The sequence below is a fragment of the Terrapene carolina genome, unplaced genomic scaffold (assembly GCF_002925995.2).
Source record: "Terrapene carolina triunguis isolate 2854851 unplaced genomic scaffold, T_m_triunguis-2.0 Scaffold49, whole genome shotgun sequence".
NCBI lineage: Eukaryota > Metazoa > Chordata > Testudines > Emydidae > Terrapene > Terrapene triunguis.
This window is the reverse complement of record NW_020664400.1, coordinates 4,299,434-4,326,577: the sequence shown is the minus strand read 5'-3', so window position 1 is coordinate 4,326,577 and position 27,144 is coordinate 4,299,434. Positions and strand designations below refer to the sequence as shown.

General features: G+C 46.2%; 1 protein-coding gene across 1 annotated transcript in view; it reads right to left on the bottom strand.

Moving 5' to 3' along the window:
• Nucleotides 1–26,140, bottom strand: part of LOC113407628 (stAR-related lipid transfer protein 7, mitochondrial-like) — a 36,287-nt gene extending 10,147 nt beyond the window's left edge. Inside the window, exons 1-6 of the mRNA XM_026656719.2 lie at nucleotides 25,635–26,140; nucleotides 7,502–7,704; nucleotides 7,091–7,140; nucleotides 4,532–4,642; nucleotides 4,346–4,428; nucleotides 1,869–1,968 (exon numbers count right to left, since the gene is read on the bottom strand). Of these exons, the coding sequence (XP_026512504.1) occupies nucleotides 1,869–1,968; nucleotides 4,346–4,428; nucleotides 4,532–4,642; nucleotides 7,091–7,140; nucleotides 7,502–7,704; nucleotides 25,635–26,038 (951 nt within the window). The 5' untranslated portion in view covers nucleotides 26,039–26,140. The remainder of the gene's footprint in view (nucleotides 1–1,868; nucleotides 1,969–4,345; nucleotides 4,429–4,531; nucleotides 4,643–7,090; nucleotides 7,141–7,501; nucleotides 7,705–25,634) is intronic.
• Between the last annotated feature and the right edge of the window lie 1,004 nt (nucleotides 26,141–27,144).

The window sequence follows — 27,144 nt, the reverse complement described above, 5'->3', positions numbered from 1 at the left end:
CCAGGAGAGCTGAGGGTTAGTTTGTGAAGTGTTAAACGTGTCATTTACCCTGACCACGCTACAAAACCCTGAGCAGGAGGATCTGAGAGAGGCAGCAGATATGTATTGTTCTAAAGGCTTCTTAACAGCAATAAAATTAGAGATATTAGGTTCAGAAATAAGAGCATAAAATACAAATGGGAGGGAATTACTCTCAAATCTTGGTTCCAATCAGCTAGCTGCTACACAGGTTGACCAGCCAGAGTCTAAGGGGCAGATCTAGGCTGCTGTGTATTCTGCTAAGACCACATAAAAGCTACTCCCAGGTGGTTGAAGCACAAGGGTCAAGATTTCCAAGAGTGACTAGTGATTTTGGGTGAGACTCCTTAAAGGGGCCTGATTTTCAGAGGGTGTGTGCTCAGCACTTAGGAGGAGTCTCAATTTGGGCACCCAAAAACCTGTCATTTTCAAAAGTAACAGAACAGAACACAACACTTTGAAAAAGTGCCCGTGTTATGCAGGTCAGAGGACATGATCACAGTGGTCTCTTCTGGCCTTGGAATCTATGAAAATCTTGGCTAAGCTGTCACCTTTGACTTTGGGTACTTAGCTCAATAGCAAAACCAAGGTGACACCAAGGAAGTCACAGCTTTGTGGCTGTGACCCAGGAATCTCTTGGTGCCAACTGGCAAGGAGGATACAGAAATCTCTTGAGTCTGGAATGTACATGGTAGCTCACCAAGAGAGCATCATGTAATAAAAGCCTATGTCACTCTGGTCATCAATGTAATTGTAAAATGTATGTATACATAACTCCTTGCACAGTATCCATATATACTGAAAATATGTTCTCAAAGAATAGCTAGGCACCGGTCACCAACAAAAGGTGAAAAACAAGTTTTCTGTCAGACAAGAGATGTTTACCTGTCTGCTTAAATGCAAATTAAGAATTGAATGTTTTACAATGAGCCACCTATCACCAATCTGAACTGAATGCTAATGAAGGATTGTAAGAAATGTCAAAAAGAAACTAACAGGGAGAGAGAGAGAGAGAGAGAGAGAATACACACCCCATCTATAGGTGCATATCACAGGTTTGTTCTACTGTATTTGGGGGACAAAGACGACACTTCCTAGGTGACAGATTCCAGCATAAGTGCACAGCGAATTTGCTTCATGAAAGTGGGATCTCAGCTAGGTTTGGCTGAAAAAGCTGGAGAGAAATTTGAGCGAAAAGCTTCTTTAGACAAGACAGTAACTTAAGTTTAGTCTTCAGAAAGAATATTATTTTTATATGTAACCATTTTCCCAAAATTTTTACTCAGTATCACTTGATTCTCTGTTCTTTATTCTTGTTTTCACTATAAATATAACTCAGTCCTGCGGTGTTAAGCTAAGAGCTGAGTTGAATCTGACAAGCTGGTGTGTCCTGTTGCTTTGGGAATTCGGAGAGTGTCCAGTGGATAAGGGGCTGGACACTGCAGGGAACACTTGGAGCACTCGGGTTGGTGCGTGCCTATTGCTACCTGTACATACAGCACAAGACTTGCGGGGTCCAGAAGGCTGTACTTGTGCTGCCAGAGGCTGGTGGTTTCAGCGAGCACAGACAAGACTTCCTTATGCTAAAAGCAGGCAATTGTGCAGGGCCTCACAATCCTGGGTCCCGTCAGAGTGGTTTCTTGTCATTAGGGCTAGGCGAATCCACACAGCTCTCCCCTTGATACTTAGAGCTGGTATCCCTGGTGCAGCTGCTGCAGACCACAGAGCTTTAGACAGCACATTCAGTTACCACCTTTCAGAAGAGCTACTGTCCTGACTCGGGTTCCACTGGGGAGGCCTTAACGACAGGTGACTGTTCCCCTGGTTTTCCAGACTGGCCAGGAACTCACCTCATCAAATGTCTTGTGTGGTCGGATAACCATCTGGGATTCATAGGTTCGGACCCGCACAAACTCGGGATCTTCTGGGATGCCTGGGTGCTCCACCGCTCTGGAATATATGCAAGATGGGAAAGGGTATTTATAACCCCTCCTGAGGTTAGCTTCAGACCTGGGTCTAAATGGACAGATGCTGACAGCCTGTACTAGTCATCACATATGATAAAATATAGACTCTCTCCGCAACGGTGAGAACCCAAGCTATTCTCAGAGAGCCTCTTGACATTTTGCAGTCATTTAGAGAGGCTCCAACAGGCCATTTATAGTAATACCTAACTCATAGTGTTTTACAAAAGAGGGCAATATCATCCCCATTTTACTAATGGGGAAACTGAGGCAGGGACATGAAGTGACTTGCCCAAGTTCACACAGGCAGTCTGTGGAAGAACAGGAAACTGACCTGCCCTATTATCCACCCTGCCTCCCCTGCCATTGATAAGGCATTTTAAAATAGTGTCTGTGTGTATATGAACCAGGTATCGCTACATATGTAACACACCAGATAGCCCTCTCCAGTATTCTCTCCTAACCCAGTGGTATCCAGACACTGGGCTCTTCCTCACCACGCTAGATATGACAGAAGGGCTTCTGACAAGGGACCTGAGAAGCCCCGGCCTTTCCAATTTTGGAGCCACATCCCCCTGTGAAGCTCTCAATCTTTCCTCCACTACTGGATCAAGAACATCGCTCATCCTTCAGCCAGCAGAGCAGAGGCGTCCATGGACTGCTGGGCAGGAGGCTCGCGCAGCCATAGCAGAATCCGAGCACCAGGCTTGGGCCTTGTGCTCAGCCAGTTCCAGATTCCTTCATGCTCTCCTCCCACAAACATCACACTCACTCTCTCCTAAGCCTGAAAGGACCTTCTCACTCCTCTTCAACTGTCTCGTCAAAGCCCACTTCCTCCAAACAAGCTCCCCCACATCAACATAACGAAGAAGTGGAACACGATGCACACAGTGCAAAACGAAGAGTGACCTCTTGATCTGTAAGCATCTAAACTTCCCTCACTCCCATGCCCTTGTCTGCCATCAAACCTAGATTGGACGTGCCTCAGGGCAGGGACCATGTTTGACGGTCTATGCAGCAAACGTCAATAGCACTGTATAAAAGCAGGATGGTACAGAGCCATGTAATTAGAGACTATATGCTAGGGCATAAGCATAAGAGACTGAATTAAGGCTGCACTGAGGCTCTAATGGAAACACTCTTCTGCCCATTCCCTGCCCTGCACCCAAGTTTGAACCTTTCTGCACTGTCCCCCTCCCAGGCCTGTCCTTACCCATGGCTCCTTGTCTCGGTCTATTCTCCTCACCTCCTCCAGACTCTATCCCCAGTCTCCTTGCGCAGCTATTCACAGTTCTCCCCAGGCCCATCTTCTCCCCCCCTACAGCCTCCAGTCCCTCCCCACCCTCCCACATATTTCTCATTCCCACTGGCCCACAGTCCCCCTCCCTGGATTTCTCATTCAGTCTCCTCCCTGCAGTCCCAGTCCCCACCCCTGTGCCAGCCTCCAGTCCCAGTCTGTTCCCCACCTTCACTTCAAAGCTTCTTGCTCCAGCCTACTTCCTTCCCCCCCAGGTCCAGCTCTTCCCCTCTCCCCACCACATTTGCGTCATGTGGCTTACTCCTTCACACTGCCTGGGTGCTGGCACGAGGGTCATTGAAAGCTCAGGAGAGAGAGACTCCTTGCTCTCAGTTCTGGTGCCCAGCCCTACCCTGGCACAAAGCTGCCAATAACAGGGAAAGTCCAGCTCCACTCCCTCCAGCCCAGGGCTACTGGGTATTGCTTAGTCATACTGTGGAGATGGCAAACGTAGAGCCTGGTCAGCACTACAAGCTAGAGATGCTGGAGCATGCGCAGTGCACATCAAATCTTCAGATATTTTAGCTTACCAAAAAAATCAAAGAAGTCTCTCTCTACTGAGCATGTGTGAACTAAGATTTTTCAAAGAGTTACAACGTGGCCAAATTAGGGCAGATTTTCACAGGCTCCGGAAAAGGCACATCCCTGATATAAAGTCCACCCTTCCTGCCAGATTTCAAGTCCCTCTTCAAAGATGCAGGAGCACAAGAGCTTTTCAAAGAACAGGTCATCAGAATTTAATACTACAAAATGTTGTCCCCAAGCCTCATTCTCAGAAACAGCTGAACCAGCACGGTTTCTGAGGCAGACACCCAGCACAGCAAATTTGAAAACAAGGTCTTATACTGGGAAGTGTCAGACAAACTTAATGATTTATAGGCATGGCTGGCAGCAACTATAACAACTTACTGACCCAGGTAAAAGCATGGCAAAGGAGCAAGGCCTACAAAAGAAACAATGCCAATGCTATCTTTGTCAGAGTGACAGTGAGTCTAAGGACAACCCCATCCTCACACTATGGCGCAAGGTGTGGCAGGAATAGCTAGATTGCGTCAGTGATCCATACCGTGACACCAGCACCATCAGATTGTTTTCCCGGTCCACGTTGTACCGCCGAACATAAACGTAGTCCCGTGAATACATCGGGTACTAAAAGAACAAAAACATGCAAATCAGTCCCTTCTAACACCAGACAGGCCATAAGAAAGCAAGGGGGGGGTGAGAGAGGGAGGGAGGAGAAAGGAACACTCACCGGGAAGTGAGTTACCCAGTGAACCACCTCGGAGCCAGTGGTCAGGTCTCTCTCAACCACATCCAGTTTGATGACCAGTGAATCCCATTTCTTCCTGTACTCAGTGTCCAGCTATGGAACAAGGGAAGAACATATATGACAACTGTGTCATGGGGTGAAGCTGTAGCACGTTTCTTGTATCGTCGAGGTTATGGCTGGAGGAGGTACCCCTCTTCCCCACCCTATAAAGGCAGACAAATGAGCAGTTCCTTATACTGTGGAAAAGCCAAGCTCTACCCACCAAAAATAAACACTGCTTTTGGGAGCCAGGCAGTATTACAGGAAGTTATGACCCCTAAGATACTCTTGCTGGGAAGAAACACACAGTGGAGGGGATGGCTACTGCAGCAGGGACACAGGGCTTTATAGCTTTCCCCCTCTATAACGTTGCTTTGGGAAGCAGACGCTCTCGAGGGTGACCGGGGATAGAAGGCCCTAGAGGCAGACTTGAGAGGCCTACGACAGACCATCACACAGAAAAAGTTGTAGGCAAATACTAGAATCTTCTTGGTGACCCACTCTCATTCCACTCTCACAGAAAAATGGTAAAAAAAACACTGCATCACTTGTAGACAAATACTTTTCACAAAATGATCACTCCATATCTCACCTCTCAGTCCTTGTCCTCAAAGAAAACCTGCACAACGCCTTCAAAATACGAGCTTGGGATCTTAAATTCATAACTTTACTAGACATTAAAAAAAATCACAGTCTGAAGACATACATTGGATTTATGGTTTATTACAACAAGCTGTAATCCACTAACCCCCCCACCCCTTTTGTTCTGTGAATGCAGAGGTGTTAACAGGCCACTTCACTTTGAATTGTTTCTTACAATCTGTGTTAACTACTTATGCTAAACAATCTGTCCCACCCTGTATTTAACTGTGACACTAATCCCTGGTCTACACTAGTTAGGTCGATGTAAGGCAACTTACGTCAATCTAAGGCCTTGTCTACACTACAGAGTAGTGTCAACAAAACTTATGTCTATGATCAAAAAGTGCTTTAAACAACATCGCTATTGCACATTCCCACTACACTCCCTCTGTCAGCAGAGCAAGTCCACACTTGGCGCTCTCGCACTGTGCTGCTCGCCACCTTCTGCAGCTAGGACTTGTGGGAAGGTGGAGTGGATCGCAGCTCATCATGGGTGTGGGCGCAACGTCCCATAATGCATTATTTTGTGTCTCAGTATTCCCATGGTCTTCTGACAGTATTTTGCAGCATTTTTCAACAGCCCCTGTTTACTGTTGCGGTCATGTGGTTATGAACACATCGGCTGTTGGCTGTCTTGTCAATTTCACAGCTCCTCTGGATGCTCTCCCGCTGACATGGTTACTGCCGTTCATTGAGCTGCTTTTATTACGTTGACGGGAGAGCTCTCTCCCATCGGCATAATGCAGCTACACGAGCGCCCTTACAGCGGCACAGCTGCATCGGTACAGCTGTGCTGCTGAACGCTTGTAAGTGTGGAAATGGCCTCAGTCGATGCAGTGCCAGTGTAGACACTGAGTTGCTTGCATTGATTGTTGCTGCCTTTCAGAAGCTGTTCCACAATGCCCCACACTGATAGTTAAATCGGTGCAAGCGCTCCTGGTGAAGATGCGCACCGCTGACACAAGGAGCGTAGTGTGGACATGCAAAAGCAGTTTAATTACTGTGGTAGCTGTAAGTCAATGTAACCTCGGGTCAACTTCACTTTGTACCTTTCCCAGACCTAAAGAAGAGCTCTGTGCAGCTCAAAAGCATCTCTCGTTCACCAACAGAAGTTGGTCCAAAAAAAGATATTACTTCCCTCACCTTGTTTCTCTAATCCTAGGTTGTGCCAGCAGTGAGGTGGGATATGAGAGCAGTGTGGGTTTAAGGAAGGGTTTGGCAGCATTAACAATTGCAACTCTGGATAGTCTTGCTAGCCATATAAAATGTCCAATCCTTTTTTGAATCTTGCTGAGTTTCTGGCCTCAACATCCTATGACAGCAGGTTTCACAGTCTAATTATGCATTACATGGAAAAGCATCTTTTATCCAGAATTCATGTCTCCTGAATCCAAATGCCATGCCCTATCTGCTGGACCAGGATGGCTACCATGGAGGAAAATAGAGTCTCAACTAGTTTAAGCAGCTCTATTTTGCCAAGTATTTTTGATTCACCAGAAGAGACATACCAGGTAATAAATGTGAAGAGGGAGCATGAGGTTCATACGAGGGATTTACTTAATGACGGATCCTAAAGAGATTACCAGCCAAACAGGGCATAAAGCTAACAGGAGGTGAGCAGAAGCTGTATACATCTGTAAAGCCAAATAGGCCCACTGCCAGGTGCACTACAGGTGGATTGTTAATACAGAGCAAATCATCCCCCGGTGGGCATCACAACAAAGAAAGCCCTGGGACCTGCATGCAGTGGCTGCCACTTCTCTGCGGATGGTATGTTAAGTGCTGTGGGTAGAGAGTTGTATTTTATTTCCAACACATCATGCATCCTGGAATTAGAGAGATGGGCCCAGAAACACTCACCTGCACATTGAAGAACTGCCTGGGAGTCACATCTGTATATGTCCCAAACACTGCAATAAAGGGAAAGTCTTGAGACCACAGGTATAAGCCAGTTTGTATCTCAGTTCAGTGGGATCACATGGGAAAGGTCTTTTCCAGAAGCTGCTATCAGGGCTGGAATCACACTACAGAGAGGAGGAGAGGCCGTGACCGGAAAGAGGGACAATATGGGGGAGGATAGAGAATTCCAGTGAGAAGCTGGGAGAGGGAGCAGCGTGATGTCAGGAGAGGAAGAAGGAAGTAGGTTTTAGGACAGGCCACGCTGAATTTCTGCTCAGCATTTGAGAGCCAGGCACACCGCGCAGCATCTGAACAGGCATCATACCATGACTGACAACACACATGGTTAGGCAAGGGGGATGGAGGAATTACCTCTGTACTGATACAGGTGGGTCCCTTCTATTGGACGCCTCCACAGCTTGAAGTGTTTCTTGTCCATCACCATCTCCCAGGGATGCTCCTCGCGAGTGGCTGTTATATCCACATGGGTTTTGGGACCCAGCTTCTGGTGCTCTCCCCCGCTGCCATGGAACAGCCTGGAGACTTCCTCCATGTGCTTCATCTCCTCTGCAGACCTGGGGTGGGAACAGAGGAAAGACTGTGCTAGTCAGTGCCAAGGCCCTGCTACAGAAGAGGCCAGGACCACCTAGTATTTTGCTACATACACAGCCTACGAGGCCAGCAAAGCATTTTCTGGCTTCATTTATCCCAGCAGCAGCCATGTTACAATAGGATTCCCCAAAGGTGCCAGCAATGGGCCCCACACTCCCTGGCCAAGGAAACAAAACTCAGAGAAGCCAGGCCGGGAACGGGACAGCAGCTCCACTGTATACTCTTTCCTTCTCTCTGGTAAGGGCTCTTCATGCTGCCCACTAGGCTCGGCAGGAATCCAAGTGAAAGCATTGATGGGGATTGCAAAGATCTTTTCTTGGGGAGGGGAGGAGAGAAGGGAAAAGGGGGCACAGTGGGGCAGCCATTAATGCCAGCGCTGCTCTTTAGGAAGCCAAACTGCCCGTGGAGGGGGAGGCAACTGCAAAGGAGCCTGGTCCTTGTACAGATGGACTGAAGCTTTCCACAAGATCAGAAACACTTTCCCCTCGAGAAGAATAGACTCAGCAAGCAGTATTTCCTAGCATTCTCTACGCCAGGGGGGTGGGCCACCAAACTATTTGGCCTGAGGGCCGCATCGGGTTTCGGAAGTTGTATGGAGGGCCGGCTGTGCCTCCTCAAACAGCCAGGCGTGGCCCAGTCCGTCCGTCCGCCCCCGGACTCCCCCCCCCCAGCCGCCCCCCCCATCCCGGACACCCCCCCCGACTCCCTGTCCCGACACACCCCTGTAACCCCTACCCCGACTGCCACCCCGCTGTTCCATCCAACCACTCCTCTCATTCTTGACTGCCCCATCCAACCACCCCTTCTCCCTGTCCCCTGACTGCCCCCCACCACCCCATCCAACCCCCCCTCCTTCCTGACTGTCCCCTGGTACCCCTGCCCCCATTCAACCCGTTCCCTGCCCTCTGACTGCCCTACCCCCATCCACAGCCCCGCCGCGACCACTCCCCCGAACTCCCCTGCTATCTATCCAACCCCACCCCACTCCCCCACTCCCTTACCGCGCTGCCTGGAGCACTGGTGGCTGGCGGAGTCAGCCACGCCCCTGCACAGCACAGAGACCGGGTCAGGCCGGGCTCTGCAGCTGCGCTGCCCCAGGAGCTCGCAGCCCCACTGCCCAGAGCATTGTGCCGGCAGCGCAGTGAGCTGAGGCTGTGGGGGAGGGGGAACAGCAGGGGAGGGGCTGGAGGCTAGCCTCCTGGGCCAGGAGCCGGGCAGGAGGGGCCTGAGGGCCAGATGTGGCCCGAGGACCGTAGTTTGCCCACCTCTGCTCTATGCATTTTTTGTCCCTCAAGCAGGGTGAGAGCCCCTATATATCATGTACAGAGATGGTTCAAAAGTTCAGAGGTGGAAGTCAGACTTCACTGGGAGCTCAAATGGATCATTCAGCTCTTGTAAATGAAGCTTCCAGTAAAAAGCTACAGAGTTGCCCTGGATTTGAGGGTTTATATAGCCCAGAATGTGATTAAGCTAATTGCAACCATATTATATGCATTCAGCCATCCTGAATTAATGAAATAGACCACTACATAGTTAAGGGTTAATTTGGAGACAGGTATTCAGAAGCAAGGTCATATCTAGCTGGCAGTTTCTGCTAATCAGAATGGGAGGAAGGGACAAACAAACAACTGAGACCGAAAAGCTCGAATCTAGACGGCTCTGATATTAAAAGCTTATTGAAAAAGTTAGGAAAAGTGATGATCCAGTTGGGGTCATTATGACCTGTGTGTTTTGTAGAAGTTAGTTATAAAAGATTAGTGAATAGAGTGTACTTTGGAGCAGTCCTCTGAAGACATCTTGAGAAATGTTTTTCCTGACACCCTTTCTCCCCAGTGGGTGAGCAACTGGCCACTGCGAACCTGCTGTTAGTTACATCTGAGATGTTCTAAACCTATTGGTTATGTGCTTAAATCTGATAAACTGCAGTTTTAGATAAAGCACACTTACTTGCATGAATCTTATCAGCTGGAATTGCTGTGTTCCTGTTGATTTATTCCTAACACTTCCTGGAGTGAAATAGTTAAGTTGTCCCTGTTGGGGGTTCTGAAAACCCCAGGTAACAGCAGAGGTAGCCAGCAGTTATCCCTAGTAAACGGATGATAGAATAGATTGCTCATGTGCAAGGAATGAATTGCTAAAGGAAAAAGACTTGCCAAGGGAAAGAAGCTCTTTGGAACAAGGTGAAACTTCGGGACTAACCCATTCCTAATGATGACACTTGCAGCATTGAACTAGGGCCAGGGTGCTCACTAAGCCAGAGAAGTGTAGCTGTCCAAGAAAATCTAGGACAGACTGTGCCTGTTCTATTAGTATGATGTTTAGCCTTGTGTGACGTTATTGACATAAACTGGGACCACATAGATCATTGTTGCAACCAAAGTCCTGTAGTGGCACCCAAATCTTGTATAAAGGGGGTCGAATGGGGTGTCTAAGACAAGGTTATGGTTTACTGGTTATCATTATGCTGTCTATATGTGTGTATCAGTTTTGTAGTTGAAGTTATGAATATTGGCTCTATACTGTCTGTATGGCAAACTTATGCTATGCTTCTGGGTGACATCCCAGACAAGCTGGGATTAGCTCTGCCTAGCCTGATTGATGGCCCATTAAGGACCATCAGCTATACAATGGACCCATTGAGAGAAGGCCAATATGCCTTCAGACTCAGCAAAGTATGCAGGGACTGGCCCATGTGACTCCAGACTCCATTTTGCTGTAATTTTCCACAGTAAGAACAAAGAGGTGTTCTTACACCTGGAAAAGACTATATAAGGCTGATGCCTCATCTCCATTTGGTCTTCAATCCTGCTTCATACCTCTGGAGGAACTTTGCTACAAGCTGAAGCTTTGAACAAAGGACTGAGGACCCATCCCAGCGGGGGATGTATTCCAGAGACTTGATTTGAACCTGCGGTTTATTCTATCGCTGCTGCAAGCCTGAACCAAGAACTTGGCCATTACTGTATGTAATTGATTCCATTTAACCAATTCTAACTCTCATCTCTATCTTTTTCCTTTTATCAATAAACCTTTAGATTTTAGATTCTAAAGGATTGGCAACAGCGTGATTTGTGGGTAAGATCTGATTTGTATATTGACCTGGGTCTGGGGCTTGGTCCTTTGGGATCAGGAGAACCTTTTTCTTTTACTTGGGTATTGGTTTTCATAACCATTTGTCCCCATAATGAGAAGCACTGGTGGTGATACTGGGAAACTGGAGTGTCTAAGGAGATTGCTTGTGAGACTTGCGGTTAGCCAGTGGGGTGAGACCGAAGTCCTCTTAGTCTGGCTGGTTTGGTTTGCCTTAGAGGTGGAAAAAACCCCAGCCTTGGACTGTAACTGCCTTTTTTGAGCAATTTGTCCTGAGTTGGCACTCTCAGTTGGGTTCCGCATTGTCACACCTTGTAAAAACGGAGACCCCATAAGATCCCACAGTGCAGCAAAGAACTAATCCCCACTGTGACACTGTACCCCACATTCACCATAGTAATACGATGATATAATCATGTAGCACCTTGTACAAAGTATGCCTTGTAAGGTATCATTCTTGACCTGTTGAACATTAATATCCTGTTGGACTGTATGTGAAGTTATACAGTTTTGATAGGTAAGTGAAAACACCCACAGTTAGCCTTTCAGGTACAACAATGAAGAAGCTAGACAGTGCTGATGGCTCATCAACAAAGACAATGGACCATGGAAGAGCTGAGCCTTTCTGTGAATGTTTCAGCCGGCCTATAAGTAATGGCTGCTGTGACTGAGCAAGGCACGCAAGGACATGTGACCAGACCACATGATACTGAGCTCCATTTTGGTACTTGTATTCTTCCACAAACTGGGCTGGAAGCTTAGCTTGAAGCAAAGGGTTCCCGCCAGATGAAGAGATTATATAAGGTGGGGAGTGACATCATGATTTGTCTTCACTCCCCCATAACTCAACGCCTGAAAGATGTTCTGAAAGACAAAGGACTTGGACCGGGGAGGGGAACCCAGGCTGCACAGCAATTGCAGTCTGTGCCTTAAGAATCTGCAGGCCTGCTTGTATCAGTCAGGCTGAGAAACTGCTAATTCAAATCCTATCAATCTAGTATGTCAGGCTCAGTTCATTTTTGTTTATTCGCTAGGTAACCTGCTTTGATCTGTTTGCTATCACTTAAAATTCATCTCTCTGTAGTTAATAAACTTGTTTTATATTTTATCACAACCAGTGTGTCTTTAAATTAAGTTCCTGGGAAAATCTCAGCTTGGTTAACACAGGCATGTTGTGCATATCTTCCCCACAGCGAGGGGAAAGCAAACTATATTAATGAGCTTGCATTGTACAGATCCCTGTGCAGTGCAAGATGGTATAATACTGGGTTTATACTCCAGCAAGGGTGCAAGGCTGGGGAGCTGGGAAATGGCTGCTGTCTTGTCTGTCTGTCCTTGAGTGGCTTAGATAAAGCACTCAGGTATCTCAGTTGGGTGTGTGGTGCCACCTGCTGTCGTGCTGGGTGATAACAGGGCCTGGAGAGGCTGGCTGAATCACAAGAGGAGCAGTGTGAGAGTGCCAGCCCAGCTGGAAGGTTAAGGGGCACAGCTGTTCCCACGGGCTCCTAGATTGCACCTCAGGGGTGACAACCCGTCACACCCACACTTGACCATTTTTTATATATATTTTGGATTTGTCTCCACACATCCTATTTTAGAGGATGGATTTGTTTGCAAAAGTACACATGAACCTGTACAATGACCAGAGACGTGAAGCTAAAATAGCAGATGAGAATTTGATGGCTCCCTGCTTCCCATATCACAATCTGTCCCATACCACCACCACACTTTTCAAGCAATAGCCCTGTACATAACCGATGTAGTTCCAGAGTTAAGTACTTGGGCTGTTCAGTAACTAACAGCCAAACTGATTACTGAAACACTACAGAGCTAGGTCGTTGCAAGGCAGCTTACGTTGGCCTAACTCTGTAAGCGTTTACACTAAAATGTCGCTCCCGCTGATATAACGCACCTGCTACGCCGACTTAATAACTACTCCTCCTTGAGAGGGGTAGCACTTAGGTCGACGGAGTTAGGACACTGCATTATTTACATGGACTTTAGTGGCAACCAGGTGTCCCACAATGCCCCGCCATGACTGCTCTGGTCACCGTTTTGAACTCTGCTGCCCGGTGGCTAGATATATAAGCCCTGCACATTTTTGAAATTCTATTTCCTGTTTGCTCAGCGTGGAGAACTCACCTAGCAACTGTGCAGCTGACCATGCTGGCTCCACGCTCCTGCCTGGAGTACACAGGAGGTGGTGGGTCTGTGAGAAGAGGCTATGCAGGCACAGCTCCAATCCAGCTGCAGAAATGTCGATATCTACAAGCAGATTGCTTGGGGCATGGGGGAGAAGGGCTACAAGAGGGACCTGCAGCAGTGCTGTGTGAAAGCCAAGGAGCTGCAGCAGGCATACCAGAAGGGAAAGGAGGCTAACAATCTCTCTGGTACGGAGCCACAGATATGGCGCTTTTACAAAAAGCTGCATGCCATCCTCGGCAGAGACCCCACAACCACCCTGGATACTTCGGGGGAGCTGGAGTCCCAGGCCCCCTAAGTGAACAGAAAGGTGGTGTTAGGGGAGAGAGAGGAGGAGGAAGAGTAGGGGGGCAGGCGACCAGGGGATCCAGTGGCGTGATTAGCCAGGACCTCTTTCTGACACTGGAGCAGTAGAGCCAGTCTCTGCAGTCCAGCACTGGCGAGCCTGATACAGGGGAAGGAACTGCTGATAAGTATGCAGTTTGCTTCGACATTGCAGGGACACATCTGTTCATTTACTCTTCTTTAATCATGCTAGAAGAAAATGAGATCGTGACTCTGCCTGTGTTGGTTATCTGCTTCTCATTCCCCTGTACATTTAGGCAGAGGGGGCCCTGCAGAACAGTTTGCTCATGTGCACCGGGATGTCCTGCAAATCCTCCATGGAGATCCTGAAGGTAATCTGCATTCCTCTGCCAAAGGTTTCTGGGGAGGGCTGCTTTATTTCTTCCGCCACGTTAGGACACTTTCCCATGCCACTCAGCAATTACTTCAGCAGGCACAATTGCAGCACCCAGGCTAGCAGCATACGGGGCCCAGTTTGCAGCCAGACTTGTGCAGAAGCGGTTCCCTTTCAGCTAAAATCACCACCGCCTGTGGAAAACTGTGTCAGTATTCAGTTCAGTTGCCCTATCTGCATATACTCTTGCCCATGAGCTACCCCCGGCTTACTGTCTCAACTCGCCCTCTCCCCCGGACCATACTCACCATGGCTGGGACTGCTGCCATGGTCTAGGAATCCCAAGCAGAAGTCAGTGCTTGTAACTTGTGTGGATGAAAGGGAGTGAGTTCAGTATGCCAACTTTCCATTTAGTTTGTGAATACACTCACAATAGTACATCTGTGCACTGTATCTTTTGCAGCTGGAAATGTGGCCTGCAGGGTCTCTTCATGAGACTCCATCCACGCCAGCGGCACGGCTCAGCCAGATAAGGAGGAGAAGAAAAAGGATTTGGGATGACCCGTTTCCAGAGATCCTGCAAGCCTCTGGTGCTTCAGCTGTCGAGCACATGGCCTGGAGGCTCACCCTCATGGACAGAACGGACAGGGGTAGTGTGGAGAGGAGAAAAGCACAAGAAAAGGAGAGAGATGTGCAGCAGGAGATGCTAGCACTGCAAGCAGTAAGCAGACATGCTGGAGACTCTTGTTGACCTTCAGATTCAACAGACCCATGCTCATCTCCCTCTGTAGCCCATAAAGAATTGCATTCCGGAACTCCCTACACAACCCTCCCTCCCCATTCCACGTGGCATCTGCGGCCACTGCACTACCCCTGACACTTCACCCTGGGTAAGAGTACAGATAATCAAAGCCACACATATGCCAACCCTCTCTCTCAGAGGTCAGTGTGTTTGTGAAATGAAAATGACTTTTCCCCTTTAGAGGTTCTTTTCCCTGTATTAATGAAGTTTCATTCAGTTATAAATATTTTGTTTGCATAGGTTTGAAATAAAAGTTTATGGAAACCTAATTCATCTTTATTAATTCACAGCATATGCTGGCTGGGGCCAACATCATTCACAGATAATAGCAATAGGTGCATTTGCAATGTTATATTAACACACACACACCCCCCCGCATTCATTACAAGGTTCATACTGGGGGGGGGGGGGGAAATGCCAGGCAGAGCACACTACAGCACACACACTACTCTGGGTCACTATTACAATGGTCTTTCAAAGCCTCCCTGAGCCATATAGCTCCCCATTGAGCTCTTCTTATAGCCCTGGTATCTGGCTGCTCAAAATCAGCAGACAGACGTTCCACCTCCACGGGAACGTTTCCCCCTTTGCTTCACAGATACTATGAAGCACACAGCAGGCAGCTATAACCATTGGGATTTTTTTTTTTTTTTAAATGAGGTCTAGTCTCGTGAGTAGACCGCGCCAGCTGCCTTTCAAACGGCAAAGGCACATTCAACTATCATTCTACACCTGCTGAGCCTGTAGCTGAAACACTCCTTGCTGCTGTCGAGGTGGATAGTTTGATGAGCCACACGAGTAAGAGGTAGTCTGGGTCTCCCAGGATCACTATTGGCATTTCAACATTCCCAACGGTAATCTTTTGGTCTCGAAAGAAAGTCCCTGGCTTGCAGCTTTCTGAACAGGCCTGTATTCTTAAATCGTGCATCATGCACCTTCCCTGACCAGCCTGCGTTGATATTGGTAAAATGTCCCCAGTGATCCACCAAACTTGCGATACCATAGAAAAGTAGCCCTTTCTGTTGATGTACTCTGTGGCAAGGTGGTCCAGTGCCAAAATAGGGATATGCATTCCATCTATTGCCTCCCTTCCCCTCCTGCCCCAAGTTTGGGAACCCCATTGCTGTAATACTATCCACTATATCCTGCACACTGCCCACAATCACAGTCCTTCATAGCAGAATGTGATTAATGGCCTTGCACACTTGTATCACAGCAACCCTCATGGTCTATTTCCCCAACACCAAATTGATTCTTGACCGATTGATAGCAATCTGTCATTGCAAGCTTCCACACAGCGATGTCACTTGCTTCTCCATTGTTAGTGCAGCTTTCATTTTGGTGTCACTACGCTGGAGGGCTGGGGCAAGCTCCACACACACTTCCAGGAATGTGGCCTTGTGCATTCAGAAGTTCTGCAGCCACTGTTCGTCACCCCATACCTGCACAATGATGCAATCCCAGTCAATGAGTGCTTGTTTCTCAGGCCCAGAACTGACGCTCCACCATCTGTGGCTGCTCCGTGAATGTTAACAATAACCTTGAATTGTATCTTTTTATGTCCCACAGCAATCTGACCTTCAAGGAATCGTCTTGTTCCCCATGACTTCTCTGGCAGCTCTGCAAATACTGAGGGTCGGACAAACTGTGCTTGGAACACTCATCACAATAGTGCAAAGCTGTGTCAGATTCATGCTTCTCACAGATATGGCGGACATATGGGGCTATTGAAAAGAAGCACAGAACATTATAGGATGCAGATAAAATTATGAGAGGGAGAAAATTGCCTCAAGGGACATTGGGAACATGGTTTCAATCAACCCTGCATGACTCGTTTGCCTCCATAAGGCATTGGAAACCCTTCCCAAAACACCCTGCACTAGGTGGTGGCAAGTTACACAGTGGGATAGCTACCCAAAATGCACTGCTCTTTGCATCGATGCAAGCGCTGCTAGTGAGGATGTGCACTGCTGACACAAAAAGCGTAATGTAGACATGCAAGAGTGATTTTAATTACTGCAGTGGCTGTATGTCAACGTACTTAGGTTGACTTAATTTTGCAGTGTAGACTTGCCCTAAGTCTCCTCATGTATTCATTATGCAGAAAGCCACCAGAAAGCTGCCCAGGCTGGCCCCTGCAAGTTGTCTTATTAGAGCCAGCAGTAGGGGGATGGTGCTTCCCTGATGGCAGTGTCTATGGTAGCCAAATACACCTCTACCCCGATATAACGCTGTCCTCAGGAGCCAAAAAAAGTCTTACCGCGTTATAGGTGAAACCGCGTTATATCGAACTTGCTTTGATTCACCGGAATGTGCAGCCCTGCCCCCCCGGAGCACTGCTTTACCGCGTTATATCCGGATTCGTGTTATATCGGGGTAGAGGTGTACTACAGAAGTGTTTGTCTCTCTCTTATCTGCTAAAGTTGCACTAAGTGTTTAATTTTGGTACATTCATACTACTGCAGTTGTACAATAACACTTCCAAAGGTCCATTCACTGTACTGTGCAGCCAACCTTGCCATTTCCTTCAAGTACACACTAGGAGTCATTTCAGCTGCGTCTGCCATGCCAGTAGCTCACGAGCTGTCTGACTAATCCAGTCACTTCCTGCAAGTGAACCATTTTCACCCCTTAACTATGCTCAGAGCGGCTCTAAACCTGAGGTGACGTGGGCCCTATCAATGCCAACACTTGCACTGCTGCTACTAGTGCTACTACACCAGGGTGAAATGTTTGCAAAAAGCCCTAATGAAAACAAGGCCTAGGGTTCCTTGCACCTTCTTCTAAGGCAGTGGTCACCAACCCATTGATCACGAGCAACTGGTCGATCCTGGGGACTCCCCCAGTCGATTGCCATCTCCAGCAGTGTAGCGGGTCTGCTGCTAAGGCAGCTACCCTACCTGCTGTGGCGCAGCTCCACGCCATTCCTCACTCCAACATCAACTGGCAGCCAGCTCTGGGGTTTAACATCACATAGTGACATCAAACCTGTCCTGTACACTATACACTGGTTCAGGATCTTGGTCCTTATCTTCAAAGGCCGTAATAGTTTGGGAATGGGATAGTCACAATCAGATCATGACCATGGTCATCCTCTCCCTCCCATGGCACAGTAGCCCTGCACATTACAAGGAGAGAGGTAGTCTCCTGCACAATCTCAAAGACCAGTGCAAGACTATGGAACTCACTGCCACTTGATTTAACAACTATTGCAAGCCTCACTTCCCATTGTAAAAGCAAGGCACACACTGCCTGCTTTGACTAATAAAAGCATTGTGCAACACTCAATTTTCCCCTTGGGGAGAGGAGAGGAATGGAAAAGGCACCATGTGCGACAGAGGCCAGACACATGAATTTATGTACCTCTGGAAGATGCTCAGATTCCCCAGATGATTGGTGCGATACAAGTACCTAAGCAGAGCAGACACTACATATCAGTTTTGACAAAGGCGTCAACCCACGATTAATAAAGCATTAAAGACAGGAAACATAATTAATGCCAATCAACATGAGTTTATATAAAATAGATCACAAACTAACTTGATATCTTTTGATGAGATTACAAGTTTGGCTGAAAAAGGTTAGTGTTTATGGACCTTCTGTAAGGTGTTTGACTTGGTACTCCATGACACTTTGATTAAAAAGCTTGAATGATATAAAATTAACTTGACACAAATTAAATGGATTAAAAACTGCCTAACTGATAAGTCTCAAAATGTATCTAAATGGGGAATTGTCTTCAAAAGGATATATTTCCAGTAGAGTCCTGCAGGGATCAGTTCCTGCATGGTTTAACTAAATTTTTATCAATGACCTAGAAGAAAACAAAATTATCAGTGATAAAATTGGCAGATGACAAAACGTAGGGGAGAGGTAAGTAATGAAGACGACAGCTCACGGTTTCAGCGTTGCTTGGTAAACTGGGTGCAAGCAAACCATACACATTTTAATATGGCTAAATGTCAATGGAACATCTAGGAACAAAAAAATGTAGGCCACACTTACAGGACGGGGGACTATCCTGGGAAGCAACGACTAGCAAAATATTTGGGGGTCATGGTGGATAATCAGTTGAACGTGAGCTTCCAATCTTATGTGGTGGCCAGAAGAGCTAATGCAATCAACAAACAGGGGACTCTTGAGTAGGAGTAGACAGATTATTCCACTTCTGCATTTGGCACTGGTATGACTGCTGCTGGAATACTGTGTCCAGTTCTGGTGTCCACAGTTCAAGAAGGATGTTGACAAATTGGAGAGAAGAGCCACAAGAATGACGAAAGGATTAGAAAACCTGCCTTACAAGTGATAGTCTTGAAGAGCTCAGTATGTTTAGCTTAACAAAGAGAAGGTTAAGGGGTGATGTCATTAGTTTAAGTATCTACATGAGGAATGAATATTTGATAATGGGCTCTTCAGTCTAACAGAGAAAGGTATAACACGATACTCCAATGGCTGGAATTTGAAGCTAGACAAATACAGACTAGAAATAAGGTGTACATTTTAAATAGTGAAGGTAATTAACCAGTGGAACAATTCACCAAGAGTCGCAGTAGATTTTCAATCTCTGACAATTTTAAAATCAAGACAGGATGTTTTTCTAAGAGTTCTGCTCTAGAAATTAATTCAGGGAAGCTCTCTGGCCTGTGTTATACAGGAGGTCAGACTAGATGATCATAATGATCCCTCCTGGCTTGGAATCGATGAATCTTATTCAATTGAAGGGAGAGTTGTAGATAGGCAGGATGCAGTTACCCAGAACAAAGTTTAGCCAGGACAGCAGGGAGACTAAGTTGCCTTAAAAATTCCCTTTTCATTTGTTTTTTATTTTGGAGGGAGGGGAAAAGCCTGGCTGCAGTTTGTATTTCTATAATCATGTAAGTCACTTCTGACCTTGGCACCAGACTTCAGCAGGCACCTGGAACAGATAAAGAGTCCACAAAAGCAACTTGGCAGAATCAGTTTAGAAGGTTCTCAAACCAGGCCCCTCCCTCCCCAGATCACTGTTTGCCTTGTAGCAACCTGCAAAGGTCAATCAAAGTGCACAAATTACCAACGTGAGGCAGCTGCCTACATTCCCCTATACCGAACCTGTGCTAAAGTAACTTCTGGTTGGCAAATAAATGCTCTGGCTGCATTGCTAAGGTGCCCAGCAAACAGGACGCAGAATGAGCCAGTCCCTGTTGCAGCATTTACAACCTAAAAATAAACCCACGAGTACAGCAGACATGTAAATCTTACGAGCTTCCAAACAAAAATTCCAGGAGTTCTGCATTGCTTGGTTGGGAATTTCTGGTCCCCTGGTGGTGGGGGGAGGAGGGGGAGACACGACGACAAATTCCCTGGACAATTTTTGCAGACACTTTTCATCTATCACTCCATAGATAGTACCATCAGTGAAGCACTCATCTCCAGCATATAGTATTTCCTACAGCACATCCCACATGACCTGATGGGCAGCTAACTTGGGGCTAGTCAGGTTTCAAGACTTGATGCTTCAAGTATCTGAAGACTCAGCAGTGGAAGCTCCCAAGTATAGGGAGTCTACGGACTTACAATGCCCAACTTATATCAGATGCTTTTCAATTTTACTGCCCATTTTGCCCTTACGACACTTGATTTGACGCTCGATTTGCATAGTTTGCTTGAAATCACTTCCTGGTTGAGTTATACTGGTATTGAGATGGAAGGGGTCGCTTCTGATTGGCTTCGAGACAGCAGGGTAGCTTATTGACACTTGTTTTTGATTGGCTGAGCCCAGGACCGGGAGCCAATCAGAAAGCTTGAACAGTGATTGGCTGAGGCTTTCTTAGCCTGTGTTGCTGGAATTCTGAGCACGTATGTGAGTTTATATGTTTATTTGAATGCTGTTTACAAAATACAGTGTACAGTAAATACATTGATGTTCCAACATTAGTCATCTATAATTCATTTAGTACAAAAATCTGGGCTATCGTGGTGAAAATAGTGTATCAAGCCTTGGTTCAGCCCCTTCATACCATTGATTCCTATGAGAAAAGGAGTTTCAACTTAACACAATTCTGAGGAACGAATTGTGTCGTAAGTCTGAGGATTCCCTGTATGTAGCAGATGACGTCACTCTCACCATCTTTCACTCTGAATATAGATCAGATCATCTGTACGTCATGTTCATCTCCCTCCATTACATCCTCAGCTGTGGCTAAGGTCTGTCACTATTCCCAAACAGTCTATTTAGAAAAAGTATGCAAGAAGATAATCAGATGCTACTGTAGAGGGACAACATGGGGGGGAAGGGGAGTAGAAGGGAGGAGAAACATGATTTCTAATGAATATTCAGTACAGATCTACTTAAGTTTTTTTATATAACACCTCAACTCAGGCTCTTTTCCAGCCAGTCATTTATTCTCTATAAAAGGCCTCACATTCAGTACTAAGTTAGTATTAAAGGCGGAGTTCTAGAACCAAGGACACTCAGGACGAAGCCTGCCACTCTAGCCCACCAGTTCCCAAGTGACGGTCCACAGAGCACCTGCAAGAGGCACACAGAGGGAGGGTCTGCAGGCAGAAAGGGTGGGGAGGGGTCCCCACTTGCTCTGGCCCAGGGCCCCACAAATCTCTAATCTGCCTCTGCCTATAGAATTTGTAGTAATTTTGGATTGCTTGCTCATTTAAAAATAATTTTATATATAGCTTAGTGCTGTACTGTACACAGAATAAACCCCTATGTTCTTTACATTTCTTCCTAAAATGATAATCACTGCATATTGAGACCCTTAAATTGACCCTTTTCAGAAGTTGCCAAAGGATAACAGTCTTAAAATGCAACTACATTGTCCGAGATCTTTATTTAGATTTGATACTATAACGTCAGACACGCATTTAAATGTTTTAGATCAGTTACTAATGAATAGATCTTTATTTAAGCTGCTCTATAACTTCATGAGAAACGTGACAGTAAAACAGGATTATGCAGAGGAGCACATTCACATAACAGTATTCAACTGACAGAGGGCTGAGAGTTAAAATTGTAGCATTTGGAAGGGTACATGTAGGACCAGCTAGTAAAAGTGCAATCTCAGCACAGAACTAGAAGAGGGCTGCTGGGAGCCAAATAAAAAGTGCTTTGTTTTTTAATTTAAATCAGATTTTTATTTAAATCCAATGCAGTTTTCTTTTTTATAACATCAAATTTAATTTGAAATTTGTTTATATTAAGGTCTGAATTTATTATAATCATTTAAATAAAAATATTCGAATGGCACATGTTTGCTGCTGAAGTTTTAAAGAAAGTCAAACTACTGAGCTGGTGCAAGTCACTGGCTAAGCACTTGGAACCAGAGTTTGACGTGCTAACCCAGCTTTTGTCAGCAGTAGACTCTTCTGCACATGCAAAGTGAATGTTTGCTTCATTTCAGTTTATTCAAGTAGTTCAGGTCAATTAATAGTTGAAATCAGTTTCTCAACTTTGAATAGAGTTGAAAAAGCAAGAAAGCTTGTTCTCCTCTTCCAGTGCATGAATAAAAATGTGACATGAGGATGAGAAGTACAAGTTCTGAAATCTTGAAGGACATGGTGACCAGAAACAATTCCTTCATTTCATTTACTACAGATAATATTCCTTGGTTTAATAAACCAGTTACAGAAGACTATACTATGTTGCAAAAACAACAGGTTTTAATGGTTACCAATGAATGGGAATTAATCTTTCTTTAGGAAAAGAATTAAGATTTACAAATGCAAAAGAAGATTAAAATTGATTATTTAAATCCAGGTTCTCTTCTTGCTGAACCATGATTATAAATCACATTTGATTTAAGTCAATGCACCCTGATTCCCAGGTTCCTCTCCTGATTTTGTCAGCCTTCCTATTTGACCTCAATTTATCTGTAAAATGGGAATGACACATTCACACCATTGTCAAGTGCTTTGAGGTCTCAGATGAAAAAATCCCAGCTCTGTGCGTGCTGGTGGTTGAACAGCATTTCAGAAGTAGATACCATACAGTTAAATAAGCTAGTTTTTTAATCTGCTTTTTAAAGCTCCTACAATTCCCAGTTAAAATTAAGTGAAACAAACCCTGTGCAAGGAAGTCTGTATGCAGCTGATTTTATTGAAGAATTACTCCCCCACAACAAGAAAGGGCAGAGCCATTAGTAATTTTTACAGTACTAGAAACTGGCTTTAAAGGTGGCCTGCAAAGGAACCCCAAAAAAGGGTTTTTGCCCTGCCCACTACTCCGTTGTTTTGGCACTTCTTTACGATGTGAAAAAAACTTCAATTTCTTTCTACACTTAAAAATTCAGGTCTTGTCTACCTCATCTACAACAACTAGTAAAACGATGACATCACAGACCTCAAGCAACTGAACCATGATAGAGAGAAATGCAGATTTTTTTTTAAACAAACGCAAATAGCGTTGAACAACATATTCAACTCACTCTAGAGAGTTAAAAAGGAGATATGACTCCGAATTAATTTCTTTTTCCAAACACTCCCCATTTTAGTTCTAGGAAGCCTCTTGGGTCAATGGCAATCCATGATAAACCAATTCATTTGGGGAAATAAGAAACTCAAGGTTTAAGCAATCTACTTTACAAAGGGAGCCATGGTAATAGGGAGGCTTGGCTTAACCAGACATTAAGCATTATTATACCAAGCTAGTCACATTAAAAACTTGATGTACTGGCTAACAGTATCAAACTTGTGGAATCAAACTTCTCAAGATCCCCTGGATTAAAAAAACAAAACCTATATGCCAACAACAGCATATAAAATTTATTTGTATTAAATAAAATAACTTTAAACTTCTCTTATCAAAACATTTATGTATCCAAAACATGTTTCACATCGACAAAAAATCATTTATTAAACACAGGGATAAACTGTAGTTAGTGAATTAAACTGATTATTTTAGATTAGCCTGGGAAATTTTTCAAATATGCTTACGTGAAAGTCACTGGAGCCCAAGTCTCTCGAAAATGGAAGTCTCCTAAATTACTTAGGCTGACCTACTGTGCCACATTTATACAGCGTGACCTTAAAAGTTAGAATCAGGGGGAAAACACATCTGTCCTTATATAGAAAAGCCGCCTTTAACTCAAAGTTTTTGATAGAGGCTCATGGACTCAGCATATTTATTTTTTATTTAAATGTTAAGAAATTATAGTAAATTTAGGCCTTATCTGAATACAAAATATGTTATTTTCAACCGGTTTATTTTTAAAAAGAAAACAATTTAAACAAAATTTAAAAAAAATAAAAACAGATTTTTTTATTTAACAAAATAATGGATTTTTATCCACTCTGGTGGGAAATTTTGGTACTAGAAAAAACTTACTCATCAAGTCAGTTCTACAGAGAAGGAAAAAACATAACTACTTAGAAATGTGGTGGAACTTTCTGGAGTTTACTGGAGCAGTTTATTTCCTGCTACCACACCTGATAGTAGTTAAAAAACCACGTTTTTAAAACTAAGGAAGGGAAAAGCCCCTTCAACAATCAACATTAAACTAAATATTAAGATATTAAAATAAGGAAAATAGATATGAAGTAGAAGTAGAAAAGCTGACTATCACAGAGTTTTAATGAGCCAACAGGTTATGCATCTAAATGTAAAAAAAAAAAAAAAAAAGTGATAACAGAATTCAACTGACAAGACAGAAGAGGAAGACAGAGTAGAAAAGCATCAACCATAATGTGTGATTAATACCACAAAGCTGAAGAAAATGAGTGGTAGCTGGTCTCACCAATACAGCTTTAGGGACTTCCATAAGCTAATTTATAGTTGCGTATTTTTTTTAAACACACACACAAAGTTTCATGAGCTTTCTGATACAAAAGAATGGATCTGTTAATAAATATGAAAATGGATCTGTCTGTTAGATTCAGCCTCAGCCCTTCAATTAATTTTAAAAAGCCAAATCCCATAAATATTTAAGCATGTTAATAGCTACTGTACGGTCCCATGAGTAGCCTTGATGGTAAGCCTGATCCAACACCCATCTAAGTCAATGGAAACATTCTTATTACTTCACTGGGCATTGGATCAGGCCCCACCTGCCTACCTGTTTACAACATTGGGTCCTAAGAGAACTCATGATACACACTTGAGCCCGTCAAAAAGAAATAGGAAAAAACAGACAACATTCTCGGTATTTCAAATATATACAAAGCCATGAAGGGTTTTGTTTAACCTATAATAGATAAAGTAGCAAAGATGGGTGCAAATGCAAGGGTTATTTCACTTCTAAGAGTTTCTGTGATTTAATAGATTGCATAATATAATGTGTTTAACCTCTAAGAAAAGATGCAAACAAGTTTAAACATCTAGATAAGACGGCACCAAGACAGGAATAGCCTACAATCTCTGTACCTCCCTCAAATCCTTCATCCTACAGGCAGTTTCAAGCTAAAGTATGACATATCACCTCTCATCTGTGTTTCTGAGGCCCAACCAATCACAAAATCATTAATCAGATATTTAAAATATGAACTGCCACTACTCTTGTTATTAAATAATGGATATATTTTGGATCAGAGGCTAGAGATGGAAAGGCCCTAGCCAGCCATCTCACCCATCCATCACAGAATTATGGCCTTGATTTTCTAGTGCATTAAGACAGTGGCTCTTAACCTTTCCAGACAACTGTCCCCCTTTCAGGAGTCTGATTTGTCTTGTGTACCCCCAAGTTTCACCTCACTTAAAACCTACTTGCTTACAAAATCAGACATAAAAATACAAAAAAGTGTCACAGCACACTAGTACCAAAAATTTACTTCCTCATTTTTATCATAATTATAAAATAAACCAACTGGAATATAACTATTGTAACCACATTTCAGTGTATAGTATATAGAGCAGAATAAACAAGTCATTGTCTGACATTTTAGTTTGTACGGACTTCGCGAGCACTTTTAATGTGGCCTGTTGTAAAACTTGGCAAATCTCTAGGTCAGTTGATGGAGCCCCTGAAACGCCTCTGCACGGGGGGAACACTACATTAAGGTGCATTAATGCAGGGTTCCTGTTGATACTTATTTTAAGGAACATGAAATCACAGGTTCCTCTTCCCGATCGCTGTAACCCCACCCCCGGGACCAGGGGCTGCTAGTGCCCCGAGGGGACCCCCAGAAAGACCCACCTTCGCAACTCCTCCTCTTGGATCCGCTCCTCTTCCCACAGGAAGACCCCGGTGAAGGCGGCCATCAGCTTACAGGCGCTGGCGTGCCGGGACTGGAACCTGCGCCACAGGCCGCTGAAGAGGCTCCAGCGCGCCCGCTCCGAGTAGATGTTCCCGTAGAGCTGCCCGATCTGCTGGGCCCGCCGCACCCGCTGGCCGGTCACGTAGCTGCACTGACTGGCCAGGAGCGACAGGAGGCTCTTCGGGCCGGGGCATTTCCCGGGCTCCTTCTGGAACCAGCCCAGCAGCCACTGGTAGCGGCTCCGCAGGGCCGGCGCGGGCCCCGGCCGGCCCTCCCAGGGGGCCGAGCGGGCGCAGTAGGAATAGATGCTGGCGGGCGGCCTCCACTGCAGCGGGTGGAACATCCCGGCCGAGCCGCGCGGCGTCCTAGCGCGAGAGAGCAGCGCAGAGCCCGTTACCACGCGGCCTCCCCGGCTCCGCGCGGGCCCCTCGAGCCGGCGGGCCACGTCCGGCCGCCGTTACCAAGGCGCCCCGCAGCCGCCAAGCCCCGCCCGGGCAGGAACCCGCCCCCGCACCCACCGCCTCAGACCCGGCCCCAGCCCCGCCGCCTACCGAGAGGTTAACCGCTGGCGCGCGCCGCCCACCCCTCCCACGTGGGCCTGCCCGTCCGCCCCATTGGCCTCCCGCCGGCCGGCCCTGGCCGCCCATTGGTGCGCGGCGCCGTCTGTCTGTGGCGCACGCGCCAGCCCCTCCCCCGCCTAGCAGGCTAGAGGGCGCCGCCCCGCCTTGTGAGCCAGCGCGGGCGCCTTGGAGACGCAGGGGTCCTGCGCGGCAGCTCGTGGGCTGGCCAAGGAGCTGCCTGCGCCGGGGTGCCCCGTGGGTGACCTTCAACCCCCTGAGCTATGGAGCCAGGCCCCGGGGGGGCGAGCAGTGGCCAGAGTGGCTGAAAAATCAGCCAGCTTTTGCTAATGTGTCATAGACTCATAGAATATCAGGGTTGGAAGGGACCTCAGAAGGTCATCTAGTCCAACCCCCTGCTCAAAGCAGGACCAACCCCAACTAAATCATCCAATTTTTTTGGCCCACATCCCTAAATGGCCCCCTCAAGGATTGAACTCATAACCCTGGGTTTAGCAGGCCAATGCTCAAACCACTGAGCTATGTCCGATTTGGGTTCTAGGCAGGCAGCACATCTCCAGGTCAGGCCAGGCCAGCATGCTTCCATCCCCACAGAAGAGCATCTCCAAACACCACTGCCCCAGGTGGCCAGCAGCCAGTCCCCTCCTGAGCAGCTGGGGGTTCTTCTCCCTCCCCTCCTGCTGCTGCAGTCCTCTCTCACTGGCTCGCTTCCTCAAGCCCAGATGTCTCTGTATGCATCCTGTCACTGAAGTCCTCGTGGTCCTGGGTGCTTTGCAGATGAGCCGTCTTCTCCTACAAGTCTCTAGTCTGTCTCCTGAGAGACTCCACCAGCAGACATCAGTCCGGCTAGATGGTTCCTCCTGCCTGGCTT